General features: G+C 42.4%; 5 protein-coding genes across 13 annotated transcripts in view; 1 reads left to right on the top strand and 4 right to left on the bottom strand.

The window, feature by feature from the left end:
• The first annotated feature begins 766 nt into the window (after positions 1-766).
• On the top strand, positions 767-4777 carry LOC6738672 (deoxynucleoside triphosphate triphosphohydrolase SAMHD1). 2 transcript variants are annotated; one of them, XM_002085438.4, is made up of 5 exons: positions 767-1124; positions 3040-3206; positions 3265-3436; positions 3498-4198; positions 4257-4777. In XM_002085438.4, the coding sequence occupies exons 1-5, from the start codon at positions 972-974 to the stop codon at positions 4321-4323; spliced, it is 1260 nt and encodes a 419-aa protein (XP_002085474.1). In that variant the 5' UTR covers positions 767-971; the 3' UTR covers positions 4324-4777. The 2 variants fall into 2 exon arrangements, with proteins under 2 accessions (XP_002085474.1, XP_016032490.1); XM_016171719.3 differs by lacking the exon at positions 767-1124 and adding an exon at positions 2835-2962.
• LOC6738674 (heparan sulfate 2-O-sulfotransferase pipe) overlaps positions 4561-25658 on the bottom strand; it is a 44262-nt gene continuing 23164 nt past the window's right edge. The window contains exons 2-7 of one of the 8 annotated variants that reach the window (XM_039294238.2): positions 24627-24796; positions 18962-19020; positions 14590-14907; positions 14289-14533; positions 14075-14229; positions 13831-14010 (exon numbers count right to left, since the gene is read on the bottom strand). In XM_039294238.2, coding sequence (XP_039150172.1) covers positions 13832-14010; positions 14075-14229; positions 14289-14533; positions 14590-14907; positions 18962-19020; positions 24627-24796 — 1126 coding nt within the window. In that variant the 3' untranslated portion in view covers position 13831. Of the gene's footprint in view, positions 5079-5304; positions 5460-5522; positions 6083-8444; positions 8721-8776; positions 8932-9002; positions 9563-10232; positions 10815-11783; positions 12363-12495; positions 12735-12799; positions 12955-13155; positions 13713-13830; positions 14011-14074; positions 14230-14288; positions 14534-14589; positions 14908-15172; positions 15520-15576; positions 15732-15787; positions 16639-16755; positions 17154-17446; positions 18013-18961; positions 19021-24626; positions 24797-25658 lie in introns of those variants that run through there. The other 7 variants (XM_016169255.3, XM_039294237.2, XM_016169254.3 and 4 more) reach the window with 7 other exon arrangements.
• On the bottom strand, positions 6349-8396 carry LOC27207047 (heparan sulfate 2-O-sulfotransferase pipe; the record flags this gene model as incomplete). The annotated part of the gene is made up of 3 exons (XM_016182799.2): positions 6349-6571; positions 7611-7765; positions 7828-8396. Coding segments are annotated over 3 exons (900 nt in total), but the record flags the coding sequence as incomplete, so codon positions are not given.
• LOC120284835 (heparan sulfate 2-O-sulfotransferase pipe-like) lies at positions 9574-10158 on the bottom strand. The gene has a single exon (XM_039294242.2). It carries the CDS (start codon positions 10156-10158, stop codon positions 9775-9777), a length of 384 nt encoding a protein of 127 aa, XP_039150176.1. The 3' UTR covers positions 9574-9774.
• Positions 10847-11707, bottom strand: LOC27207534 (heparan sulfate 2-O-sulfotransferase pipe). The gene is made up of 2 exons (XM_016183217.3): positions 11590-11707; positions 10847-11411 (listed from the first exon to the last, which is right to left on the bottom strand). Exons 1-2 carry the CDS (start codon positions 11705-11707, stop codon positions 11185-11187), a joined length of 345 nt encoding a protein of 114 aa, XP_016032499.1. The 3' UTR covers positions 10847-11184.

Here is a 25658-nt window from a genome sequence, read left to right on the forward strand (position 1 = left end):
AAATAACCAACAAAATTTAAGTAAACACAACCTCCACTTGGAGTCCAAGCCATGATCAATCAACTTATTGCGCTTCAATCAAACTGCATCAGTCAGCAAATTTCAATTTCACAATGCAGAGAAATAACGTTAGCATAGAGCTTTTATCCTAAACATAACTGAAAGTTCAAAAAGTTCGAATAAAAAGCTTCTGGCCGAGGTTGATTGGATCAGGATTAAAAATTAGAAGATCAGTTTAAATCGGGATGAGATCGTGAACGGCTTCAAGCCAAAAAAAAGCTAGTAAAAAAGTGTCTTGTAAATAATAGTAAATATTAAATAATAAAAAAAAATACAATTTTTTTAAATAATTAAATAGTAACAATTTTAATGTGTCACACATAATCATTTTCACTTTTTATATATGGTTATATATATTTGTGCATTGACTTTTTCCGGAAAGGGGAACTTTTCATTACTTACTTTTAAACTTTATTTTTCTTAATTAAAAGAACAAAATGGTATAGAAACTATAAAATTGAAAAGCCAAGTATATTGCTAATTGTCTGCCACAAATTATTAAAAACTCTTTAATTTCTAATTCTAGTTCTTTAAATTATCTTTTAATTTTTTGTTCTACATATTGAGCTTTACAAATATTTTCTTATTAAATTTAACATATATTTTATTTGTTCTACTTTCGCAAAACGTCAAAATTATTAGCTTTACCGTTTGAAAGCGTCGCCATTCTCGTGCAGCTTATTCCGCAACCCTGGTCGATAGCTGCAATCAGCTGTGCGCACCCATCACCAAATTAACAGTTGTGTACGCTCTGCTTGACGAATCGGAGTTCGCTAAAAAATGTGATAAAAATCCCCGGATGTTATATATTCGCACAAATCGGCGGGAAGACAGCCTTCAAGACGTCGTGCTGCGCGCATTTTCGGTGTTACTTCGGACGCGGATTGTCGATAAACAGAAATCCAATTAGAATGTCAGCCAGCGCAGTGATTCACTCCCCCGCGCAGCGACGGCGCTCTCTTCCTCTTCCCCTCTCCCACGAGTCGAAAAACTCGAAACTCCCGCTTTTCCCACAACAACAACAGCAGCAGCATGGACACCACGTACAACAACAACGCCCATCTGTGAGTTAACCGTTTGTTATTGGTTGCTAGTGAAACATGACAGCTGATAGTCGGACAGCTGATTGCACTCGCAAAAAAAAGCGCATTAATAGCACTTGACCTACTAAACTTTGCACATTGCGTGAGGCTTTTAAATTAGTTGTAATGCTTCAATCTCCCACATATTGTACAGTATATAGTAAAATATGTTTGAATTTTCAAGTCATGACACATTTAACGTATTTTGCAGTCGCCTTTTTAAACCAATGGGTGTTATAAGTTTTCTTCTAATCAAAACAGTACGCTAATCTATTTCTTCGGAAATTTAATGAAAGCACAATCTAAAAAAATAAGCGAAAAGTATCTGGGTTGGGAAAAGAAAGATTTTTAGTGATTCGAAAAAATATGACGATTTTTATTGATCTCCATAAAATTGCTGCCACTTTAAAATTAAAAAAGTTTTGAAAATATAAACATAGATTACCAAAGATTCAACAGAGAACTAAGAGTTGTATGAGAAACGTGTAAACTTAATGCAGTAAAAAAACAAGATTTTGTTCTTAAGTTCAAGAAAAATTGTCATTCTAGTGGGATATGGCGAAGACAGAGCTTATGTATCAAACTATCAAGCTCTAGTTCTAGTTTAACTAGAGGTGCAGTTAACAAGAACGTCGTGGTTTGTGGTTGAAACTGGTTTCTTGTAAGACAACTTACGTTTCTCTCATTATTATTATTCAAGAAGAAAATGTACGACATATTACTGTTAAAAACACTGTTTAAATTAATATTTGTAGAGTACTTTAGATCTTGTCTTTTATGTGGAATCCTTCATTTTTCGGTTCTTTGATAATGTTATATTCATTTGACAAAGATATAGACAAAGATAAGGAAGTTACGCAAATAACTGTCCTACCACATAAAGTTATTATCAGCAGGTTATGCGTTTGACGATCCAAACATTTTTTATTTTATGTTTTTTCATAAATTAAAGTGACCCATGATTTAAAGTCTTACTCTGATTTAAATTTAAGTGTAGACACATATAGTACATACTTCGTCGATAGGCTGACAAAAATGAAAACACCTGCTAACTTGATCCTGCCACTTCCTCTGGGAAGCCATAGTCCGTGTCAAGATCCATTGAAGCTGTTAAAAAACCATCGTTTGATGCTCCGCCCAGCGACTGTGAGAAATAAGTGTTTGAACCAATGTGGATTGTTTTAAGATTGAATATTGCAGATCGGCACGGTTGTGACATTGATAACAGCAGCTGTTGTTGTTTTATTAAACAATAATGCCGCTTATTTGTTGTCGAAAAATGAGAAGCTGGCTATCGCATCCTTGATTTACATGCTGATAGTTAGTTTACTAATTTTTTGGAAGCCTGTAAGCATTCTGGTTTTATTAACTTTGTATGCAGCAGCTCAAGTGCTAACCCTTCCATATTGGTAAGACCGATCAATTTGTATATAAATCATGTTCAAATCATACTCATCCGCAGTGTCTTGCTCATCCTTAACATCCGCCGGTTGATCGATGGCCAGTTCGAGTGGCAGGAGTGTGTTATGGCCGCCCTGGGGCTAGTTCCAGACATTATAGGCCTAAGTCTCTTTATAGTCTCCATTTGCCTGGGTGGAGGATTCGGAAGCTCCGACGGAAGTAGCAGTGGAAGTAGCAGTGGAGGTAGCAGTGGGAGTAGCAGCAGTGGCTGTAGCGCCAGTAGTGGTGGCAGCTAGCCTTACTTCTGTGATGTTCTTAAATTATATGTATATCCCATCTTTGGCCCACAAATAATAATAATCTACATAAAAAGTATAGGGATAAGAACTGAATGCTTTTAATTAGTTGGTCCAAGCAGAGTAAGACATATAGAACATGGCTCTTGCAATAAGTTATGAACTTTGCTTTAACTTTTTATCATGTTTATTTCCTTCAGATGCTTATTGAGGATGAGGTTCACGGTGTAATCGAACTGTCGAGCCATATCCAAGAGATCGTCGAGCATCCACTCTTCCAGCGCCTCAAACATGTCCACCAATTGGGTCTCCTTCCGTGGGCCACCGATAAGAAGGCCGATCACAAGCGATACGATCATTGCCTTGGGTAAGCAACACAAGAAGTAATATTGATTTATATGTAAACTTTGTTTTTTTTTCCACAGGGCCTACAAAAGCGCGCAGGATCACCTTAGGGCCATCGAACGTAATTCGCATTACGAGCCAAAGCTTCCGGATTGGTGTCGTCAGGCGGTGGAGATAGCCGCTCTCCTTCACGACATTGGACACGGACCAATGTCACATGCCTGGGAGTTGGTAACCAACCATGAATTTGATGTAAGTTATTTGTACTGACACTCCTAGAATTCTGAAACCGATATTCCCTTTTCTTTTATAGCACGAGGAAAACGCAATGACCTGTGTGGATAAAATCTTCAAGGATGCCATTAATCAGGAGCTGGTCTCCTTGAGAGACGATGGTGGTGGGCGAGGTGTTCAATTGATAAAGGCTTTGATATTGGGATCCAGTGAGAAGCTGTCGTTTCCTATGCTGGGGCATACCTACATCTTTGATATTGTGCATAATCGTCGCTGCGGATTGGATGTGGATAAATGGGATTATCTGCGGCGTGATAACAAGCGCCTGAAAATACTCAGCTTTGCGGAAATGGACTTTGATGATGTATTTCTTCAGGCTCGCATATCACCCGATGGACAACGCATCGAGTATCGTTATGCAGACTATCATCGGGTATATCGCTTGTTCGAGGCGCGATCGCTGCTCCACGTAAAGGCCTATCAGTATCCTTTAACTTGTGCCATGGATGTTATTTTTGTCAGTGCAGTACAACGTCTTGCGCCAGAACTACTAAGTATTCGCTCAAAGGATCCAAAGTGGCTGGAATTGACCGACGAGTATGTTTTAAATGTAATTGAAAAGGATCCTATATCGAGATTTGTTAAGGAACCCCAACGAATCGTAGAAGTCACAAGCAACGACTGTTCCGGATCGGACATCATACGGGTGAACAGGGTCATACCTGGACCTTGGGAGCTTATAAAATCGGCAAGGGAGCTAGTCTTCTTTGGAAACAAGCGGTATGCATATCTTTACTTCGATAACTACAAATCACGAGTTAATTATTTCTATTTCCAGCAAGAAGCGTCCAATTACTCGATGTGTAAGCCCGACGATAGTCAGCAAGTGCTTTAAGTTAGAGTAGAAACATCAACCATTCGGTTCATTTTCTTATATTTAATAAACTATATTTCATAAAAAGATGTACAAATACTCAAACGGTTGCGTTCGTATTGCGACCATTCTTAATGCCATTCACCTTTTGTTATCCAGCATAGTCTGTTAGAATTCGTTGAGTTTTTTTTAGTTATTTAATGTTTTTTATTTTTATTTTTCGTTTCCATTTATAATTAAAACTGTGAAATCAGTGGAAAGACAAAAGTGTTCTTAAAATAATCATTTATTAGTTTATACAGTGTTTATCATAATCGACTTAAAACTAAAATACTAAAACAAAAATTTCAACAGTTCACTTGAAGACATCACAATTCAAACTCAGGTCTTTATAGCATAAGGTACTTACTAATCTATATAAATATAAGATGCATTTGTCATATTTTTGATAACCGCTTTGAAATATACACAAGAGAAAACAATAATAGGGAACTTAGCTGACTACAGGTTTCGAGAACGATTTTGTTTATCATATTTGTTGCTACATTTGTTCGTGATTTGTAAAGAGCACAGTTCAATTGCCAATCAGGCCGGGCAGATGTGCTGAGTCTGTGATAATCCGCTGTGGTAAGTGGGCAGCCAGATATTGTTTGTGGAGTCTCTGGCGGCAGAATTGATAGAACTCAATCTCGTTCGTAAAGTTCCGACGCACTATGTCCTTCACATGCTCGCTGACCGGCGGCTTGAAGTTGTTCTTATTGATCTTCGTCAAGTACTCTGCGCTGGCTAAAAGGGGAATTTCAAACAAATACATGAGTCAGGAATGTGTACCATAAATATTTTCGTAGCTCAGTTTTGCTAAGTTCACAGAACGATATCAATTGTATGAGTGGTGATACAACATTGTATCACACACAAGTGGCTTTATTACTTATTACTTTGTACTACATTGAAGTGTAAAATGAAAACAAAAGCATTGAGCAAATACGTTCTGATTCTACATTCAACTTACTTGCATAAATATCTCGAACGCCCTCAAAGAACCGTGGTACATATTTTTCAAGTACTGAGAGCGTGGTGTTCAGATCCTCCAGCACTCCGACCACCGCGTACTGCTGTTCTACGGCAAATTTGGCTCGTTCCAGGGCACCCACAGTATTGAAGGGTCTAGAAATTTAAGCACATCAATATGTTTAGAAATCTCTTTTAGGAAAATGTTAAAAAACTTACGTGCACTCGTAGTCGTGACCGCAGAAGAATAAGCTCTGCCTGCGATGATCGCCGATTCCCTCCACGGTAACTCCTTGAGTATATGTGCACTCCTGATCGCCATTGAGGACACAGGTTTCGAAATCCTTTTTAAGCCAAGCGGGATGGGGCAATGGTAGATCCGGGAAAGCAGCTTTGCGCTCCACGAAGTACCACGGAGCCCTCACGTAGTAGAACCAACTGATCACCCTCTCCACGGGATCGCGGACCACATTCAGGTAAATTGGTCTGGGCAGGTTGAATTTGGTGAAGTTGGTGAAGCACACATGCTTGATGAAGACCGAGGGTTCCGGAAGTTCACTGATCACCTCGGCCATTTCCTGCTGCTGATCCTCCGCCAAGCGGATTGTCTCCACTTTCTGGACTGCATCGCGGTGAAACTGAAAATTATTGCGCTCGGAAAGTCGACGGAGGAGCTCCATGAACGTCTGACTTCCCACTTTGGGTACCCGATTGAAAAATACCAGCTCCATTTGTGCCTTGCGGGTATTGTTCAGATCCCGCACGTTAAGGGAGGACATCTGGTTAAGGATTAGAGAATGTTATTAGAAATAATATCGAGGTAAATAGGGTTTAATATAAGTGTATATCATGTAATTTACCTTCAAATCCTTGGTGTTTGATATGCATTTGGGTGAATAAGAAACTATTCAGGACAAATGTGGTAAAATAGGAATAACTTAGGAGAACTTTTTTATAGCGACCCCGTACGAATAAAAGAGCTCAATGTAAAAGAAACAGTTCCTAAGGATTGGTTTATTATTGTTTATAAAAACGCACTTATAACTTAACTATGTTCACTTTCTTTATTTGGTTTATTGTAATCAAGACCATTTAGTGAAGATTATTCTCGAATTGAAGGGCCAAATATTGCTTATACAAACGCTGCTTGCAGAAGTAGTAGAACTCATATTCGTTGGTAAAGTTTCGTCTTACCATCTCCCTGACATCCGCATCTATGTGGGGTTTGCGATTATTGCGATTCCGATTTCGGATGCTTTTGCTGTGCACTGAAAGAGATAACTCCATGACTCTCGATGCTTTCTCGATGATACCTGAACACTTTCGAGTCAAGCCCCTGAGATTACCTACACTTATATAGAAATCGAGCGTGATTGAAGAATCGGGGAATGTATTTCTCCAGCACAGTAAGGGTTATATTCCTCTCTTCCCAAGTGCCCACCACGGAGTACTCCTTCTCCACTCTACGTTTAGCTACTTGCGTAGCATGGTGGGAGTTAAAGGGTCTACAGAGGGGTATACTTTAAGGATAATTCAACGAGGACTCAGGGGGTACTCACAGGCAATCGGCTTCATTGCCGCAAAAGTAAAGGGTCTGTCTTTTAAAGTCCTGAATATAATCTGCCACTGAATGCTGGACAAAGAGACACTCAGGACTTCTACTTCTCACACACTCATTGAAACTCAGTTGGTACCACTCGTCGGGTCGCTCCCGACGACCAGGATACATGCGCCTATATATAGCTCTCTTCACCGAAGACCTTCGCTTATAGAAATCTGTAATCATCCGGTCTATCGGATCCTTGACCAGCGAAATATAAATGGGTTTCTTGAATCCGTAGCTAGCAAAGTCCAACCAATTGGAGTGTGCCATATAGATCGAACCTTTCTCCAGTTCGATGGTCCATTCAGCTTCGGTTAGTTGCTCCTTTTCGGTTCGAGTTCTATTCATCGTCCTGACGGGTCCGTTGAGAACCACATTTATGTCATTCATGGCGGCCAATTGCCTGAAAAGTGGGACCATTTGCTCGCTGTCTACTCGGGTTGGTCGATTGAAGATCACAGTTTCAGAACCCGCGAATCGAGTATTGTTCAGATATATGGGGGTCACCCGTCCAAGCTGGGAAGTTCAGGGGTATTGCATTAAATGCATTCAATGTCCAAGACAAAACACAGATGATTGATATGAAGAACGGAGTGTAAATGGTGTAACTAACTAAGACACAGTATTTTCCCAGGCGCTAGTAATACCCAAAAGTGTTCAAGTAGTCCCTAAAACATTTTTAAACCATTCGACATGGAACCTACACTCAAAGATATTCCTGACTCCCTTGAAGAACCGCGGTATGTAGGCTTCGAATACCGTCAGAGTTATGTTAGTCTCCTCCCAAGTTCCTACGACTGCATAATCGCGCTCCACATGCAATTTGGCTAGTTGAATGGCGCGTTGAGAGTCGAAGGGTCTGAAAAGTACTCTCCACATCATATTTCCAAATCTAACACAATAATTTCGAAATCAACTTACAGACACTCCCTGTCGTGACCGCAGAAGAACAGGGTTTGTCTTTTATAATTACCCTCCGAATCTCTAATGCTTCCAGGCACGTACTGACACTCGGGGTCACCACTGCGAACACAATCGTTGTAGCTCTTTTTGAACCACTTCTCCGATTTAATTGTTGCGTTGGGAAATCGTCGATGGTGGATGGCATTGCGATATGCACTACGAACGTAGTAATACCAACTGATCATCCGCTCCACGGGATCGCGAACCAAGTTGATGTAGATGGGTCTTGGTAGCTGATATCTGCGGAAATCCAACCAATTGCAATGCTCTATGTATATGGTCCCTGGCTCCAACTCGGTCACCCAAATAGCCTGTATCATTTGCTCTTTAGGAGACCGGGTGCGGGACTTAATATCCATTGGTCCTTTGGTAACCACTGTCATGTTATTGTGGGGAGCCATGGTCTGGGTGAGTTCCATCAGAGCTTCACTTCCCACTTTGGCTCCACGATTGAAGAAGATCACCTCCAGCCTGGAGTGCCGTGTGTTGTTCAGCTTTTCACTGCTCAGCGAAGCAAGCTGCGATTTTTATAGATGGGATTGGTTTTAGCTTTTCACAAAAAAATCCCTAAATGGTTTCTACATGTTAGTAACATTACTATTGAGTACTTTATTAACGAGCTACAGAAAAACTATGTCAAAATCTAAAGTTCAGTCTACGAATTCAGTATAAATTCAGTCGTTCCAACTCGGTTCGCTTAAGGGCTATGTACTGCATATAAAGACGCTGTTTGCAGAAGTAGTAAAAGTCGTACTCATGGGTGAAATTCCTCCTGACCATGGCCCTGACATCTGCATCCACGTGAGGCTTTCTGTTATTGCGATTGCGATTCTGTAGGGACTTTTGGTACACTGGAAAGGAATTTCTTAAAATGGTAGGCCTGACTTATCTTTGATTGGAGTCTTACAGTGAAAGATCATTTTAGCTCTAGCGAAATAACGAGGTATATAGTGTTCCAAAACGGTTAGAGTTATATTGGTCTCCTCCCAAGTTCCCACCACTGCGTATTCCGTTTCGACCCTACGTTTGGCTATCTGAACAGCCAGGGGAGAATTGAAAGGTCTGGAAAAGGGTTGAGATTAGAAGGACGACTCTTGAAAAAGTGAAGAATTGACCGCTTCTACGGGACTCACAAACAGTCCTGATCGTGGCCGCAGAAGAATATTGTCTGCCTCTTGAAGTTTCCCTCCACATCGCGAACTGCCAGTGGAACATACTGGCATTCGGGGTCACCACTCCTCACACAGTCGTTGTAACTCTTTTTGAACCAGGCCGTGGGCTTTAGAGGAGCCAGGGGATTGTTGCGGTAGAAAATGGCATTTCGGTAGGAGTTCCTGACGTAGTAATACCAGCTTATCATGCGCTCCACGGGGTCACGAACCAGGTTGATAAAGATGGGCTTGGGTAGATTGTACTCGTTGAAATCGATCCAAGGCACGTGCTCTATGTAGACGGATCCTTCGTCCAGGTTATAGATATAACCAGCTGTCTCAGCCTGAGCCCGTGGCTTCAGTTGCCTCTTCGATCTCTTGTTAATTCCGTACTTATCCACTTGGAAGTTGTTGATTTTCTGGAGATGCTCCATAAACTCCGTAAGCGATTCGCTGCCCACTTTGGCGCATCTCGTGAAAAAGAGGCGATCCATTTCGGCCTTGGCTGTGTTGTTCAGTTGGCTAGGTGTTAGGCTACCTAACTGTTTGGGGGAGGGGGTATGGGATAAGGGTTTTAGTGGCTTCATGGCAGGTGTTTTATGTCACACAACAAACGATAAGACACACAGATGGGTTCAACGTGTAAATAAAGTGTGGGTCTAGTCTACGGGTTTACTGACTACTGGTTTATTGAATAAAAGATTTGTTCGCGCATATATCACCTACTACGATCTAAGGTCGCACTCCAAACCAACTAGTTTAACAGACCATGCACCTCCAACTCCTTCAGATTGAGGGCCAAATACTGTTTGTACAAACGCTGCTTGCAGAAGTAGTAAAACTCGTACTCGTTAGTAAAGTTCCTGCGAATCATTTCCTTGACCTCGGGCTCTACAAACGGCTTGCGTTTGTTCTTGTTCCGATTGGTGATCTTGCTATTGTGCACTGTTTTTGGGGATTGAGAACACAATGTCATTTCGCTGGATAGAAAATTGTGGATGAGGGACCTACTTTCATACATGAGCTTCGCACCGCGAAAGAAGCGTGGAATATAGTTCTCGAGAACGGTCAGGGTTATATTCGTGTCCTCCCAGCTGCCCACAACAGCATAATCCCTTTCCACGTGCTCCTTCGCCATTTGCACGGCAGTTGGTGAGTTAAAAGGTCTAAAAGATCACTATTAGCTTGGCCCATGGTGTTGGGGGAAACCTTATTGCTCCTATCTACTTACAGGCAATCATCGTGATGACCGCAATAAAATAAGGACTGCCTCTTAAAATTGGCAATCGAGTCCTTGACCGTGTGGGGCACGTATTGGCACTCGGGATCTCCACTCCTTACACAATCATTGAAGTTCTTCTTATACCAGGATTCGGGCTTTATTTTTTGATTGGGTCTCTTTCGGTACTCGATGGCATTCTTGTAGGAACTCCGAGCGTAAAAGAACCAACTTATGACCCTCTCCACCGGATCGCGCACCAAATTGATGTAAATGGGCTTGGGTAGGTCGAACTCATCGAAGTCTAGCCAATTGATGTGCTCAATGTACATGGTGCCCTCCTCCAGATCGGCAACAAATTCGGCGGACTCCCGTCTCTGCTTTTTGTCCATTTGCCGAACGGTTCTGGTATGGAGACCACGTCTTTCCAGAGTTAGATCTTCGTTGTACTTTTCCAGCGCCATAAAGAGCTCCAGCATAGATTCACTTCCGACTTTGGCGGCGCGATTAAAAAACAGCACTTCGATTTCCGCGTTTTTTGTGTTGTTGAGGCGATTTGCGCTCAGTTGCTGAAGCTAAAGATGATAGGTATTCTATAACATGGGGTGCTTCTAATCCTGGTTAGTAAGCAGCAACCTTTTCAATTCTTCCCGACTTTCAAGCGATTAAAAGTATATTCCGTAGAGTGCGAAGGATCGAAGAGGAAGAAATTATAGCTAAGCTTTGTTGGTTTGGTTATAAGCGATAGTTATAGATTAAGAGAAGGGCACTAGCTTCATTTGATCTGCTTTCAAGTTTCTGAAGAATATTCCTGAGTATATAAGAGAGCTTATACTAGCAGTCCCGGAAAGTATTCCCATTCAAAGAATTTTTTAAAAATTAAAAATGAAGGATTTATATATCCTCTCATTTTTATTAATTTATTTTGTTATATATCTAAGTAGACTAGTTGTTAATGACCATTTCTTTGGCCTCACTTAACATGGCCAATGACTTGTCCACTCGCTTGAGATCGTTCAGTTTGATGGCCAAGTACTGTTTGTGCAACCGCTGGCGGCAGAACTGATAAAATTCAATTTCACGTGTGAAATTCCGACGAACCATATCTAAAATATCCTGCGAAATGTGCGGCTTCATTGGGTTAACATTTTGCTTATCGGCATGCAAGCCCGCTGTAATATAAACAATTTTCTGAAATTTTTCCACTTCTAAGAAGCAGAGAAGTCATCCAAAATCAAGAATCTAGTGGTTTCAACATGTATTCCAGCAATTTCCGGAATACGTTGATTACCAAGTCTTTCTTGATCCTAATGATATCCTTCTCCCAACACAATTGCCACCGAGACTTACAGTAATACATTTTGGAGGCATCTGCGAAATAGCGTGGCACGTAAGCCTCTAAAACGGCAAGGGTTTCATTCGTGTGCTCCCAGGTTCCCACCACTGAGTACTCCCGTTCCACATTCATTTTGGCCAATTGAAGGGGCAGACGGGCATTGAAAGGTCTACAGGGAAGTTCGAGGTATCACTGAGAGAAAATGCGGCTATGCAACCCTAACTCACGTGCACTGGAACTCATTGTGACCGCAGAAGAACAAGGTTTGTCGCCGATGATCGCCCACATGTTCCAGCAGGGAATTCTCGATGTAGGTGCACACCTTTTCGCCACTCGTGACGCACTGATCGAATTCGGTGTTAACCCATTTGGGATTGGGCATTTCGCGATTATTGCGCCTCCTGCCGGGCACAAAGACCCACGGAGCCCGGATGTAGTAGTACCAGCTGATAACCCTCTCCACGGGATCCCGAACCATGTTGATGTAAATGGGTCTGGGCTGCTCGTGCTTGGTAAAGTTCAGGAAGTTCACGTGGCTGGCGAACACGGTGCCGTCGTCGAGGTTAACAATATTATCGATCATGTCGCTCTGCTCGGCGGTCTCCAGGATGGGAATAACGCCCCCCTGTTGGGGATCCTTTTCCACATCGTAGTCATGGACCTTCCCCAGCTGCCTCATAAGCTCAATCAGCTGCATACTTCCTGTCTTCGGAACCCGATTGAAAAACAACACGTCAATCTCGGCCTTGGGTGTATTGTTCAGCTTGTCAGGACTAAGCTGCAGGATCTGCAAAGGTCGTTGGTCACCCCGGAATTAATTTCTGATATGGGTGGCGGAGTGGAGAGTGAATTCAAGCAACCAAGCCATCCGAAATGATTAGTAGCGAAGGAAGGGAAAAAGACTCGAATTGCAACTTAGGTTATAGATCATTTGGCAAAACCCTGTATTCATTTCATGTTTGTAAACCTCAAGGTACTTAGTACTAAATCGACTAAAATTCGTTCTTATGCACTGCTATATACTGTTTGTAGAGTCGCTGCTTGATAAACATATATAGCTCGATCTCGAAGGCGAAACTGCTCTTCAGATACTCCTCCACATCCTTATCCAGATGAGTGTCATGCGAAACATTGTTTATCGTAAAATTCTGAGTGTTGCCTAGAAAGGGAAGTTTAAAGTTAGCCGAGTTGAGTTCTCCTGAATGAAAGGCATGGACAACATACTGTAGTAGACTTTTGTGGCGTCGGTAAAAAACCGAGGTATGTACGCTTCTAACACAGCCAATGTCACGTTTGTGTCCTCCCAACTACCCACAACGGCGTACTCCCGTTCCACATTCATTTTGGCGATTTGCGTGGTAGTTTCCGAGTTGAAATGCCTGAATAAGAACACCTTATATGCGAGAACATTCCGAAGATCTATCTAATCAAAGGCCAAGTTTAAAAGAAATAGGTAAAAGTTCTTCTAAAAAGGAGAACAGAATGAATTGATTGGGCTTGACTTTAAAATATGATTATGTAACCCATTTCTTTCTAACTTGGACTTAATTTGATTTCGTTCTGAGAGGACTAGGACCTACGTGCAAATTTCCGAGTTGCCACAAAGATGTAGAGAGAACCTCCTCCAATCGCCGTTGAAAGGATTGTGGGCGTCGAAAACACAATGCGGGCTGACCCGCTTTCTGACGCAATCATTGAAGTTGGTATCGAAGAATTTCTTGGTCTGCATCGGCTTATTGGGATTCCGCATCAAGCTCTGGGCGAAGATCAGCGGATGGCGTTGGTAGTAGTAGGCACTAATCACCTTCTGAATGGGATGGCGAACCATGTTGATGTAGATGGGACGCGGACTGTCGTACTGGGTGAAGTTGACCCAATTGGCGTGCTCCACGTAGACCGCGTGCTCCCCCAGCTCGAAGAGCTGTTCCACGAGATCCTTCTCATCCTCCTCGGATTCGGTAATCGACCTCCAGGGACGCACGATATTCCTGTAGGTGTCAAATCCAAGACGATCACCCAGCTGCTTGATGAGCCGCGTCATCGACTGACTTCCTGTCTTTTCCAGGCGATTGTAGAATATGAAATCACGCTCCGCTTTGGGGGTATTATTCAAATGGGCGGGGTCCAAGTTTTCCAGCTTGAAAGTGGGGAGAGAAATAAGTGCGCTTCCTTCCACAAAAGTTATCAAAACCCATGACTTGACAGAAAATGAACTACAGAATTGTTAATAGAAAAACGAAAGGAGCACGCAGATGTTCAGAAGTGCAAGTGCTTATTTATTGCAAAGTATTGCCGATACAAGCGCTGCTTGCAAAAGTAATAAAATTCGTATTCCTGGGTGAAGTTGGCCCGCATTATTTGCTTGATGCGTTCGCTAACTTTCGGCTTCCAGTGGTTGATATTCTCCTTCTGAAAGGCCAGGCCGGTTTTGGGTTCTATGGGAATGTGGAGGTATTTTTTTGTTAGCACCTCAAGGAAGGAAGCTTCAAGGGTCATTACCATAGTACAGCTCTATGCTGCCCTTGAAGAATCGCGGTATATAGTGCTCGAGCACTGTCAAAGTGACATTGGTGTCCTCCCAGGAACCAATCACTGAGAAATCTCGCTCTACGTTCTGCTTGGCCCTCGCAATTGCCGCCGGGGTATTGAAGGGTCTTGGGTGGAGAAACCGTACCGTTAAGACTGGGGATCACCCGGATATCAAGCTACCTACTCGCAAATGGGGGAGTGTCCGCAGAAGAACAGGCTCTGACGCTTGTGATCGGCGGAATCGTCCTTGAACATAAGTCCGTAGTCATACCGACATTCCGGATCGTGTGTTAGGACGCAATCCTCAAAGTTCTTGGTGTAGTGGGTGCGATTCCCAAACTTCCCCGTCACCTTGTACATTTTGACAGAGTTCCAGGGAGTGCGTTTATAGTAGAACCAACTGATCACTCGTTCTACGGGGTCTCGAATCTGATAAATCAAGGCTTATATGAGTAAACAGACTAGGGTCGCGATTTTGCTCCTACCATGTTGATGTAGATTGGCTGGGGGAGGTGAAAGGGGCGAATGTTCATGTAGTTCATGTGCTCTACATAGACAAAGGCTGGTTCCTCCTGTAATTCCAGGATGCGGGTGGCTTCCTCTTTTTGCCGCTCCACACTCCAGTATATTCCAGTGGGTTTCGAGAACGGAGACCTTTCGTTCTGAAAGTCGTTCTTTTTTCCCAGTTGAATCATCAACTCGATCAGCGTTTCACTGCCCGTCTTGGGAACTCGATTGTAGAAGATAATATCGCGAAAGTGAAACTTGGTGTTATTTAGAAACTTCGGATTTAATCGCCACAGCTGCAAAAGTTCAGGACATAGTTGTAGCAAGCACATCCAACAAAAGACAGACCCACAGATACTTTCAGCACAAATGAAGACACACATAAAGCTCTTCACCGGATTGAAGTTACACAGAAAGCATCAAACACTGTGCTCACACGGACGAATTTTAGTCACATAATGCCTTTTTAGAAAGGCAAGATATAAAACAGCAGGGATCATTTCGATTAAAGCGAGTGCGAGTTGCTCAAGAGTTGTTTAAAGCGTTAAAAAAAACTTATAATTGTTCAGCTTCATTTATTTTAATGTGTTCTAGCAGTCCTGAGTTTTCTTGGTTTTCATATACATATTCATACTGGCTTATCACTTATTCACTTTGTTCCTATCAAAGGTATCCTTACTAATAGTCCTCATTGTAGTCGTTTTGCTGTTCGGGTACCAGAAGATAGTCATCCTCCCCGAATCGCTTTCCATGACTTAGGGCGGCATACTGAAGATACAAACGCTGTTTGCAAAACTCGTAAAACTCGATCTCGTTGGTGAGATTTTTCCGCAGAATAAGTCTAGTTTCATCGCTGACGATTCGAGTGACATTGTTGCGATTCACCCGCGACAATCGGTCTTTTCCCACTGAAAAAATTGAGGCGGATTCAGAAATATCCTCAGCTTACATCATCACACGCTTACAGTAGTAGGCCACTTTGGCATTGCGGAAAAATCGCGGTATATACGCCTCCAAAACTGAGAGCGTTATATTCGTATCCTCCCAGGTGCCCACAACAGCGTACTCCGTCTCCACTGTCCTCTTGGCCTTTTGCATGGCCGCCTCCGAATTGAAGGGCCTATTCAAAGTTATGGGTTACGATCGTACTAACTGCCCTATCTACTTCCTACTTACATGCACAGCTTCTGATTCATGCCGCAGAAGAAGAGCGTCTGTCGTCGGTGATCGCCCACCGGATTCTTGATCTGCATTTGGGTGAACGTGCAGTGGGGATCGTGGTTCCGCACACAGGTGTCCAGATCGAGGTTCATGAACTCTTCCGAGGGCATGGGAATTGCTTTATCCCCCAATTTGGCCTGCATATCGCGATAGTACCACGGAGCCCTAATGTAATAGTGCCAGCTGATGATCCGATCGATCGGATCGCGAATCAAGTTGATATAGATGGGCTTGGGCAAGTGGAAGCGAGTGAAGTTTATGTAGGCTATGTGCTGGCTATATATGTGTGGCTTTGGTCGGGTCAGGAGATCGGCTATAAGATCATTCTGCCGTTGCTTGTTCATCACGATCGTTTCGTGGGCACTGCCCTTATTCCGAGCATGGGTGAAGCCATTGATCTTGCCCAGGCGAGCCATCAGCTCCATCAGCGATTGACTGCCCACTTTCGGCACTCGATTGAAGAAGACGAAGTCCACCTCGGCGTACTTGGTATTGTTCAGGAGATCGGCCTTAAAGTTAAAGTCTTCGCCTTCAGTGCTTCCCACAGCATTGGCCAAGTCATCGTCATTTTCCTCGACTTCATCCTCATCCTCATCGTCTTCGTAGTGCACCTCATCTTCCTTGTGCTTGCTGTCGGGAACAGCCAGTTGTTTGTCATGCGATGCCTTGTGATTGTGCCCATCGATCTTTTCCTGGTGATGCACATGATGGTGATGCGAGTGGTGATCATGATGGTGTCCATGTGCCGTTGGAGTTCGCAGCTCCTCTTCGCTGCTCCGGCGATCGTGAACATTATATCCGACCTTCTGCATGGATGATACGCTGTGTAAGACTAAATCTGTGCGAAATCTACCGAAGCTAGCCCAATCGAAAGTTCACCAAGGGTTAGAATTATACCGGAAAGATCGAAAAGATCGAAGCAGAACGAAAGTTAGCATAGTTTTATTACTCTTCAACGAACCCTTAGTGACTAAATTCCTGCTAATCCCGCAGCTTAGGATCTTCTTCCAGCTTTAGGGCTATATACTGCTTGTACAGCCGGTGCCTGATGAACTGATACAACTCGATTTCCCGGGTGAGGTTCTGGCTGAGAACGGCCCTCGCCTTGTCACTGAGACTGGGTCTGTAGGTATTCCTGTTTACGTTTCCCAAACTTTTCTTTAAAGCGTAGTACTCGTCCTTGACCCCACTGAAGAATCGGGGGATATAACCCTCGAGAACGGACAGCGTGATGTTCGTATCCTCCCAGGTTCCCACCACTGCGTAGTGCTCCTCCACATTCTTCTTGGCTCGCTGCATGGCCTCATGGGAGTTGAAGGGCCTGCAGTTGGTTGGGTTTCACTCAGTTCTCGATCTTACTTCTTGAGATATCGGGTGGGGTCTTAGCCAAAGGAGCGGTTGATCCAAATGTGGAAACTGGCTATAAAATTCGAACCTTCGACTTGAATCATTGACTTTGGCCGAAAGAACTTGGTTGATGTTGGCTTGGACCAGATCCTCAAATATTATCGATATTATTATTTGATACCTATATCTTTACATAGCTCTTAGTCATCACTTTTCGAACAACCTCTCCTATAGCTTCTACCCCCCATCTCTAGAAGGACTACTCACATGCACACCGCCATGTTCTGACCGCAGAGATACAGTGACTGTCGCCTATGATCGCCCAGATTTCCCATTTCCATTTGCTCGTACACACACTCGGGATCGCGTTCCTCGATGCAGCGGTTAAAGTCCTTCTTCAGCCAATCTATGCTGGGCAGTACGATGGCATCTCCGAACATTTCCTTTCTCTCCGCGAAATGCCAGGGGGCGCGGACATAGTAGAACCAGCTGACCAGCCGCTCGATGGGATCTCGCACCATATTGATGTATATGGGCCAGGGTTCGTCCAATAGGTCGAAGTCCAGGAAGGCCACGTGCTTCGTATAGCTATTGGCTTTGGTGCAGTTGATTACTTCGGTGCGGATAAAGTTTTTGGCGTAGGCGTCGTGCATGATGACCACTTCGTAGAATCCCTCGACATCGCGACGCGCCTCGAAGTTGTGGCGCTTGCCCAGGATCTTGAGCAACTCCATCATCTTCTCGCTGCCGGTCTTGGTGATCCGATTGAAGAACAGCGTGTCCACTTGGGCGCGAGGAGTGTTGTTCAGCTGGGCGGTGGTCAGGTGTCTTAGCTGCCGGATTGCAAAAGTTGGGAGTGCTAGTTGGAGTAGTTTTCAGGTGGCGGTTTGCTTGGTGTTGGGATCACAGACACAGAGTTACACGCACATAAACGAGTCAAACACAAGTAGGACAACATGTAAACTTTTATAAAAATAGACTTTAAGCGCTTGCGTTTTTATTTATTTTTTGTTCAATTTACTCAAGCAACACACAAGGCACCTGGAGGCATCCCATCATCTTAGAAATTTCGCAAGAAGTTGCTCCAGCACAGCTGGGTATGTGGGCATAAATACTAAGCCTCCCCGCAACGGACACTTACCTTTGCTTTTTAATCTTTATAAATCGATTTTCTATCGCTCTATGTCGCAACTAGCTAACGAGTCAACCAACATCGAAAAAAAAAATCATAGGACTGCGCACTGACAAAATTCGAGGACAGAGTCGAAGTGTAATTTTCGTAGTTCGGTTAGTGTTAGGATAGATTCTGTATAGGATAGTGTAGAGCTAACTAGGATCGGAACAGGTATAGTTGTAGATATAGGGATAGCTGATAGTCTACCAGATGGCTAATTGGCTAATCTTTCTAATTCTAGTGTGTGTGTGGTGGGGTGTTGTTTGTGTTGTGTTGTATGCATGTGGGTGGGTGGGTGAGGTCTCAACTGGAGAAAGCTACAGATATTATGCAATTCTCGCCTGACACAATGAGTGCGACAAAGACAGCGCATGAACGAGACAGAGACAGAGAGATTATGAGGTTTTCTGGGCAGGCAAATGCTAAATGTATGCTGAATGCTGTAGGCCAAATGCAATATCAATCACCAAGGAGCTGAAGCTACCGTTGATGGACTTTCATCGATGGTTTCTCTTTTCCGCTATATGAACCACCAATAATGTATGCAACAATGTTTACGGCGATATGGTAAAATGCAGGATATACCAGGTTTATGGAACTGAGCTTACCTGGCCAGTGCTCTTCAGATATTGGAAGGTGCCGTGCAGGGTGTTGATGTCATCGTGCTCTGAAAGGTGTCGTAAAGTTTGATTAATATGTTGTAAAAACTATAATTGTAATAAATTGCTTTGCTTTACAATATCATAATGAATCACAGGCCAACTTCGCTCTACGATCGTCAACTCAAAAATCAGCATTTTGAACGACCTCACGATTATCCCATTATCGTCTAACGCCGCCTTAATAACTAATATCAGTTATCATCTCGACCCCAATTAAAGTGAAATACTCGGTGACCTTAAAATGTGGCGCCAAAAAAGGAAGCAGACCGAGTACTTTTACTTTTCATTTGGGCCCGCAAGTGTTTATGCAATATTCGAATGGGATGGATGAAGCTGAGGCTGAGCCAAGTCGAAGTTGAAGCCATTTACAGCTATGATAAATAAATAAAGACGAGTGCAATAAATATGCAAGCTCATGATGATTCCTTTCACTTTGCCGGCTCTCATGGGATGCGATAGGGATCATCTCCGGCGGATTCGAAAGGCCTCCCCATTTCTTCCCTTCCCCAAAAAGTAGCAGCAAACAACGCATGCAAATGGAGTTTTCTGCGTGTCGTGTGGTCAATTAAAATGCTGATGCCAGGCATTTGTCCATTGCGAAGTCGTAGGCAGTGCATTCAATTTGAGTCCGGCTGGCAAATGACTGCAATTGATCAGATGGACAGGAGATGCGGAAAACATCTTGATTTTCAAGTGTTCCGTGGCTCGGTCGCACCACTTTTGTTTTGGCCAGGTCTCGGTTTTTATGGCCAAGTATGTATTTCATAATTCGCCGCGAACTGGACGAGGAAGTCTGCGCATATCCAGTCCAATTGACTTTAAACCAGATCCGTTGTATTTGGTCAATTGGGCAGTTTCGTTGGAAAATGCGAATGAATGAAAGTGTTGCACCAACTGGTTTCAGCACCGCTTGCTGCACAAAAAACCACCGACAACAAAGTCACTGAACCAGGAGTGAAACACATTTTGCGGTCGAAACCTTAAAATAGAAGCCAGCTCCCTGCATTTTTATTTGTCACTTTTCAGCTGGATTCTCTTACGAGTTTTGTGTGCTTTCGTTTCGTGCGGTTTGCAAATTGGGTCACATCCCATCCAGTTCGCCTCTCGATTTGCTCTGATTGGATTCGACTTCGCATTTCTCTGCTGTTCTAATGCAACCTTCAATCTCGGCCTAGCTCCGGTTATTGGCCATTTGAACTGCGAATGAGTCCGAAGGTGAACCACGTAGCATATGTCGCTGTTTATTAAGTTGTGGCATTTAAGAACAAACATGTGAATTTATTATAGGGTGTGGTCTGCTCGCAGGCTATCATGTGGTAAGAAATAACTGAGGAAATAAATTTTGAAAAATATAAAATAGTTGTGATTGGGATATATTATTCTGATTTTCATCTTTGAACATGTCTTTCCCAACTCTTAGCATATTAGATGAAGTGGAATCCATTCATTAAGTGTCTAATAACTTATAATTAGGCATACCTACTACTTAAAAGCATATACCAAATGGATAGTCGGGAATTAAACTTTTCCGTATTCTACCCGAAACTTCCTGATATAGATGTATATATGTATCTGACATTCTCAGTCAGACCCACCTAAGACCTCATTCATTAGGTTAATGTTATGTTTCACTTCTCAATCTCCCCATCGCACCCAATCTTAAGATCCGACTCTAAAATTATCTGAGCCCCTTGGAACCGCCCCTGCTAACACAAATTGCTTGCTTGCCTGCATTTTCCAGCTGAATTGGACCTCAGCTCCAAAACATTTATTTTGGCTACCCAGTGAACTTTACACCGTCGAAAAATAGTATTTAAAACTAAGATAAAGCATTGGGCAAGTATCTAAATTATAACAATCATAACTTATATGTTAGTTGTACTTAAGAATGCATTCTTTCGTACTTTTCAGGTATAGTTTCAAACTTTATTTGATATGTCGAGAAAGTATTTCTAAATCATATCTCTCTCTGTAGGTTGAGGTAGCACACATAGCCATTGGTGCTATTTTTATGGGTGTTTGGGTCTGTGGCTTAGTTCGTGTCTTGCGACTGTCTAATTGAAAATAAAGCAGCTGCCCGGTTCGGTAGTGAGCGCAAAGAACTGGTTTGCTATGCATTTTAGCCAGGGGCAAAGTTGGCATTGCACATTTTTGCCAAGATTGTTGTTAGCGTGCCAGTTGAAGGTGCAAACAATTGTTGCGTTGGTTTCTTACTACCGAGACAATGGGTTGTGACAGGTAGAGTGCCGAAAGGTTCTAAAGACGGTTGATCTATTAAATACAGAGATCCGACAGATTTGTTGGGAGAAGGGAAAATAATAGATTTTGAAAAATTGTTGGATGTCAAGACTTACAAGCCATATTCATCATTCTCAGTACGATATATAAAGTTCCAAAAACATCGAAATGAGTGCTGTACGTTCACGTAGAATAATTAATCTACTGGCTTTAAGAAATGTGGTCTTGTAAATTGAGTGCATGTTAAAATGAGCTTAATCATTTAAAAAGATATAATAATATACTAATAATTATAGAAATAACCTAAAACAGGCAATGCGCTGCCTGTTTATAATACATTAACATGGTTGCTTAATTACTGTTTATGAAAATTGAAAAATTTCCCCAATAAATCTAACCCACTCGCCTTGAATTTATGCTTTTTTAAAATCCGCAAGAATCTTTCGATTTTCCGCTGCTCATTTCCATTTGCGCGTTAGACCACGAAATTAACAAGCCGCCAGACAACATGGCTTGCATCGTTCGGCACCGTTAATTAAGTTAAGTCAAGTTCAATGTTGCCAGCCAAATAAATATGTACGTACGTATAAAAATAAGTACAAAACGCCGGGCAGACAGAAAAAATCGACAGCTGCCGACGGCAACAAACGGTGTCATCATCATCATGATGGCTTAAACGAGCATGTTGAGTACGTCGTCATATTCGTATCTTTATCTCGTACTCGACCCCAAGTCGTGTGAGTCAATTAAATGAAATATTTATGAATGGATGAGCACTGTGGCGCACTGGAAGGTAAACCTTTTTTCCAGCACTTCACACTGTTTATTTCGTTTTGTTTTTGGCCCAGAGAAAAAAACTCCATCAGCGTCACAAGGTGCTGCACACTTGTCCATGATTTTCGAAAATATTTTCTTTTCTTTTTTCTCAGCTATTTGCTGCACTTTTTTATTTTTACCATTAGCCGGGTTTTTGTTTTTCTGAGAGGGGCTAACCGGGGACAATTTGTAACTGTCGGCAATTGACGCGTGCGCAGACGCAAATGCAACAGCGGCAACAATGAAGATGCCACCAGCTGTGCCGCAAACACAACCCACAAGTGCACTCCGGATGGTCCGTGGAGCATCTGGCCCGACTTTATCCTCTTGCACATCATGATTATCATCATCATCACTCACGGCACAGTGGAAAATCGACTTGGCCTGCGGAATTTTAGCTACAAATTCACTCAAAGAGGGTATTTTAGTATTAGCTAAGCAATTAATAGATATTTTCAGTTCACAAAATTATTCATTTATATATAAAATGGAAATAATTATCTGTTATTATATTTGGTTCTTGAAATTAATAGCTTGCTTATAATAAGTACCAAATGAAGGTTTTTAGAAACAGTGCTCTAAAATTTTACAAATTCGCTGGTGCTAGCAGAAAGTAAGCAGCTAACAAAATCGCTTGTTTGTCAGGGTATTCAGATTTCGGTTTCGTAGAGAGGCTTTCTCATTTCCCCAGTGCTGGCATCAGCTGACTGCTGTTGTTGTTTGGCAATCACCGCAGTTAGGCGTGAAGTCTTCTGTTTTCTTCTCCTCGGCCCCTTCAACTCGCGTTTTCACCGCGAAAATCCAGCAACCGAGTGGAGATCACTTGGCACAGCTGCCGTTGGAGCCGCGATGTTGGGGCAACTTTGCCTAATTTGCAAGTGCAATTGCACGGACCGAGCGCCCGCCAAACTTCCGGCATGGAAATTAGGGTTTTGCATTTCCAGGGAGCTTGATTCGATTTTATATTGTTCCGCGGTTGCCTAATGACAGCATTATTAGTCGGTTGCAGCGGTCTAATTTGGGGCTATACTGATATATGGAGTGGCAGAATCTCAAGTGGGTGCCCCCCACAAACACTTATTTTCATTTCATTGCAGCCAGTTTCATATTTTATTGCCTATGCACTCAAGTGCGGTTTCCTTTCTGGAATTCGGAGTATGTTTGGCAAACATTGTTGTGGAGCAAAAAGGTGTCAAGTGATGGCTTTTGTGGCTGATGGTAATGAGATCTCAATGGGAGCATTTCGAATTGTTTGGAAATGCTTAACACTCAGAAAGAAGCGCAAAGTAAGCAAGGGGAAACTTGGCATACATACAAATATTATAAATTATTGATTTATACTCTATTATTTTTATTATCTCATATATATACACGCACATAGGCGCTTTAGTTAAAAAGCACAAACAGACTAGCGTAATTAGGTATTTCATGGCAATTAATCCTCGATTTCCTTTTCACATTATCTTTGTTTACTAATTGAATTAATAATATTACAATCAATATGTTTCATTATTTATCTCGGCCACAAAAACAAAAACGAGCTTAACGCTAGTCAAAAGGTTAAATGCCCAGTCACGCTGATAATGCCTCTAACCTTTTCCCCAGCGAACCTGTCGCTCCTAAATAATTTATTAATGCACTAAAGTATTGGCAAAAAAGGACTCCCCATTTACAAATATATGCAACATAAACAAACCCATGCACATTGTAATTAAAATGTGCATAGCACATATTTGTAGAAACAGAAATATATGTATATGTATGCATCGACCATTTACTGTGTTGTTTTAAATGGCCAGTTTATTAGTGCCAAATGTGTAAATTCTCACATATTTGTATTTACTCTTTGCGCTACATTTGGAAAATAGAACATAATTAATTCACGAGCTCTAATTTGAACTAAAACGATCCACTAATTTATGGCAACCGCCAACGCAAAATATTAACAAAGGTCTTAGCCCCGCGGAATCTGTTATTTTTATATCTTCTCCATGGCCTGAGGCTTGGGTCAATGTGGTAATTAAAAATCAATTGGGCGTATCTGGCAATCGAATGAGGTACTACATGGATTGTAAGAGTGGATTAGGCCATTCTATAAGAAAGGGGTTCTAACAAGCATGTATTATGTGCTCAAAGATAATATATCTCTTATTAAAAGTAGCAACCAATTACGTCGTTTAAATGACAGTAGTAGATATTATTATATCTAATATCATATCTTTGAGTATACACATTTCCAATAGCACTCCGCTAATATCCACCAATCGTACCCTGTTTTCCATCCACCGTTTTTATCACTTCTCGCACAAAGCTTCCTGTCCAAATCTGATGCCCTGTTCCGATAGGCAACGCAACGCGAATGCAATCGAGCGCAACTTCTGGCCCACAACCTGGCCTTGTGACCATTGTTCCGCGATGGAAGATGGATGAGATGAGATAAGATGAGTCAAGATGAGATGAGATGAGGTGCAGTGCGGTGCGTTAGATATGCACGTGAGATAGTGGTAGCTGGGGGAAGTGGGTATCTGTATCTGAAACTAGGGGAATAGTGACTTACTGCCGCCCGCATCGTGTCCGCTGATGTGGTTGCCCGTTAGACCGAGGGCCGAAAACTCGGATGGCTGCAGCTTCACCTCCATCTCCTTGAGGCGACTGTTCAGTTTGTTGGTGTGCATGAACAGGAAGAAGGTGCACGAAATAGCCAGCAGGGCGATCAGCTCGACGGAACTGCAAGAGAACAAGCAAATTAATTGTCAGTCAAAGGTTAGCCAAAGCGCGAACAAAGGAGTATGGCGTCTGTTCGCCATTCATAATAGCCATTAAGCTTTTATAATTTACGCCAAATTGGTTTTTAGCAGCTATTATTTCATTTACACTTCGAATTGCTGTCACAAACAGCCAGCTCCGGGCTCTCCATGCTGCCCACGCTCCCCAGGATTCCCCAGGATCCCCAGGATTCGCAGGACTCGCAGGACTCGCAGGAGTCGGCGGCTGAGAAAGGTGACATAGGGGCAAAGGTCCAGGCAGCGGGACTACAAAGTGTGCGCTGTGACAACATTTAATTAAGTTCTGAAAAGCCGGAACGGAATGAAACGAAACAACAAAGCAAAAATCGGCGAAGGGACACAAGAAATGCACTGGCAGTGGATGGGGGAGAAATTGCAAAAATTATAAAAGAAATTATCAAACAACTGGGACTGAGTTGTGGGGTGTTGCTCCAAGGAATACCTGACAGGTGTGCGGTACAGTTCAGCGATTGAGGTATTTAAATCGGCCATTAAAAGGAGCAACTTATTGGAAAAAATTATCCTTACAATCGAAAACAGTATTTTAATGTATTTTTCATTTAAATAAATAGTTGGGAAATATATAAATACCAATTAAATATTAAATGGTTCTCGAAAATTATTAAGAGAGCATTTTGAATCATTATCGATAAAAAATGTTTTTTTTTAAGCCAAGCTAATAAGGATAGTAGTAATAACTTGAAATGTAAAAACGTTTACTCTTATCTTTATTACATTTTTTTTTAGCGCCATTTACCATTAAAAAACAATTGCTGCAAAGCTTTCATATCCATGATCAACTC

Source organism: Drosophila simulans, chromosome 3L (genome assembly GCF_016746395.2).
Source record: "Drosophila simulans strain w501 chromosome 3L, Prin_Dsim_3.1, whole genome shotgun sequence".
Lineage (NCBI taxonomy): Eukaryota > Metazoa > Arthropoda > Insecta > Diptera > Drosophilidae > Drosophila > Drosophila simulans.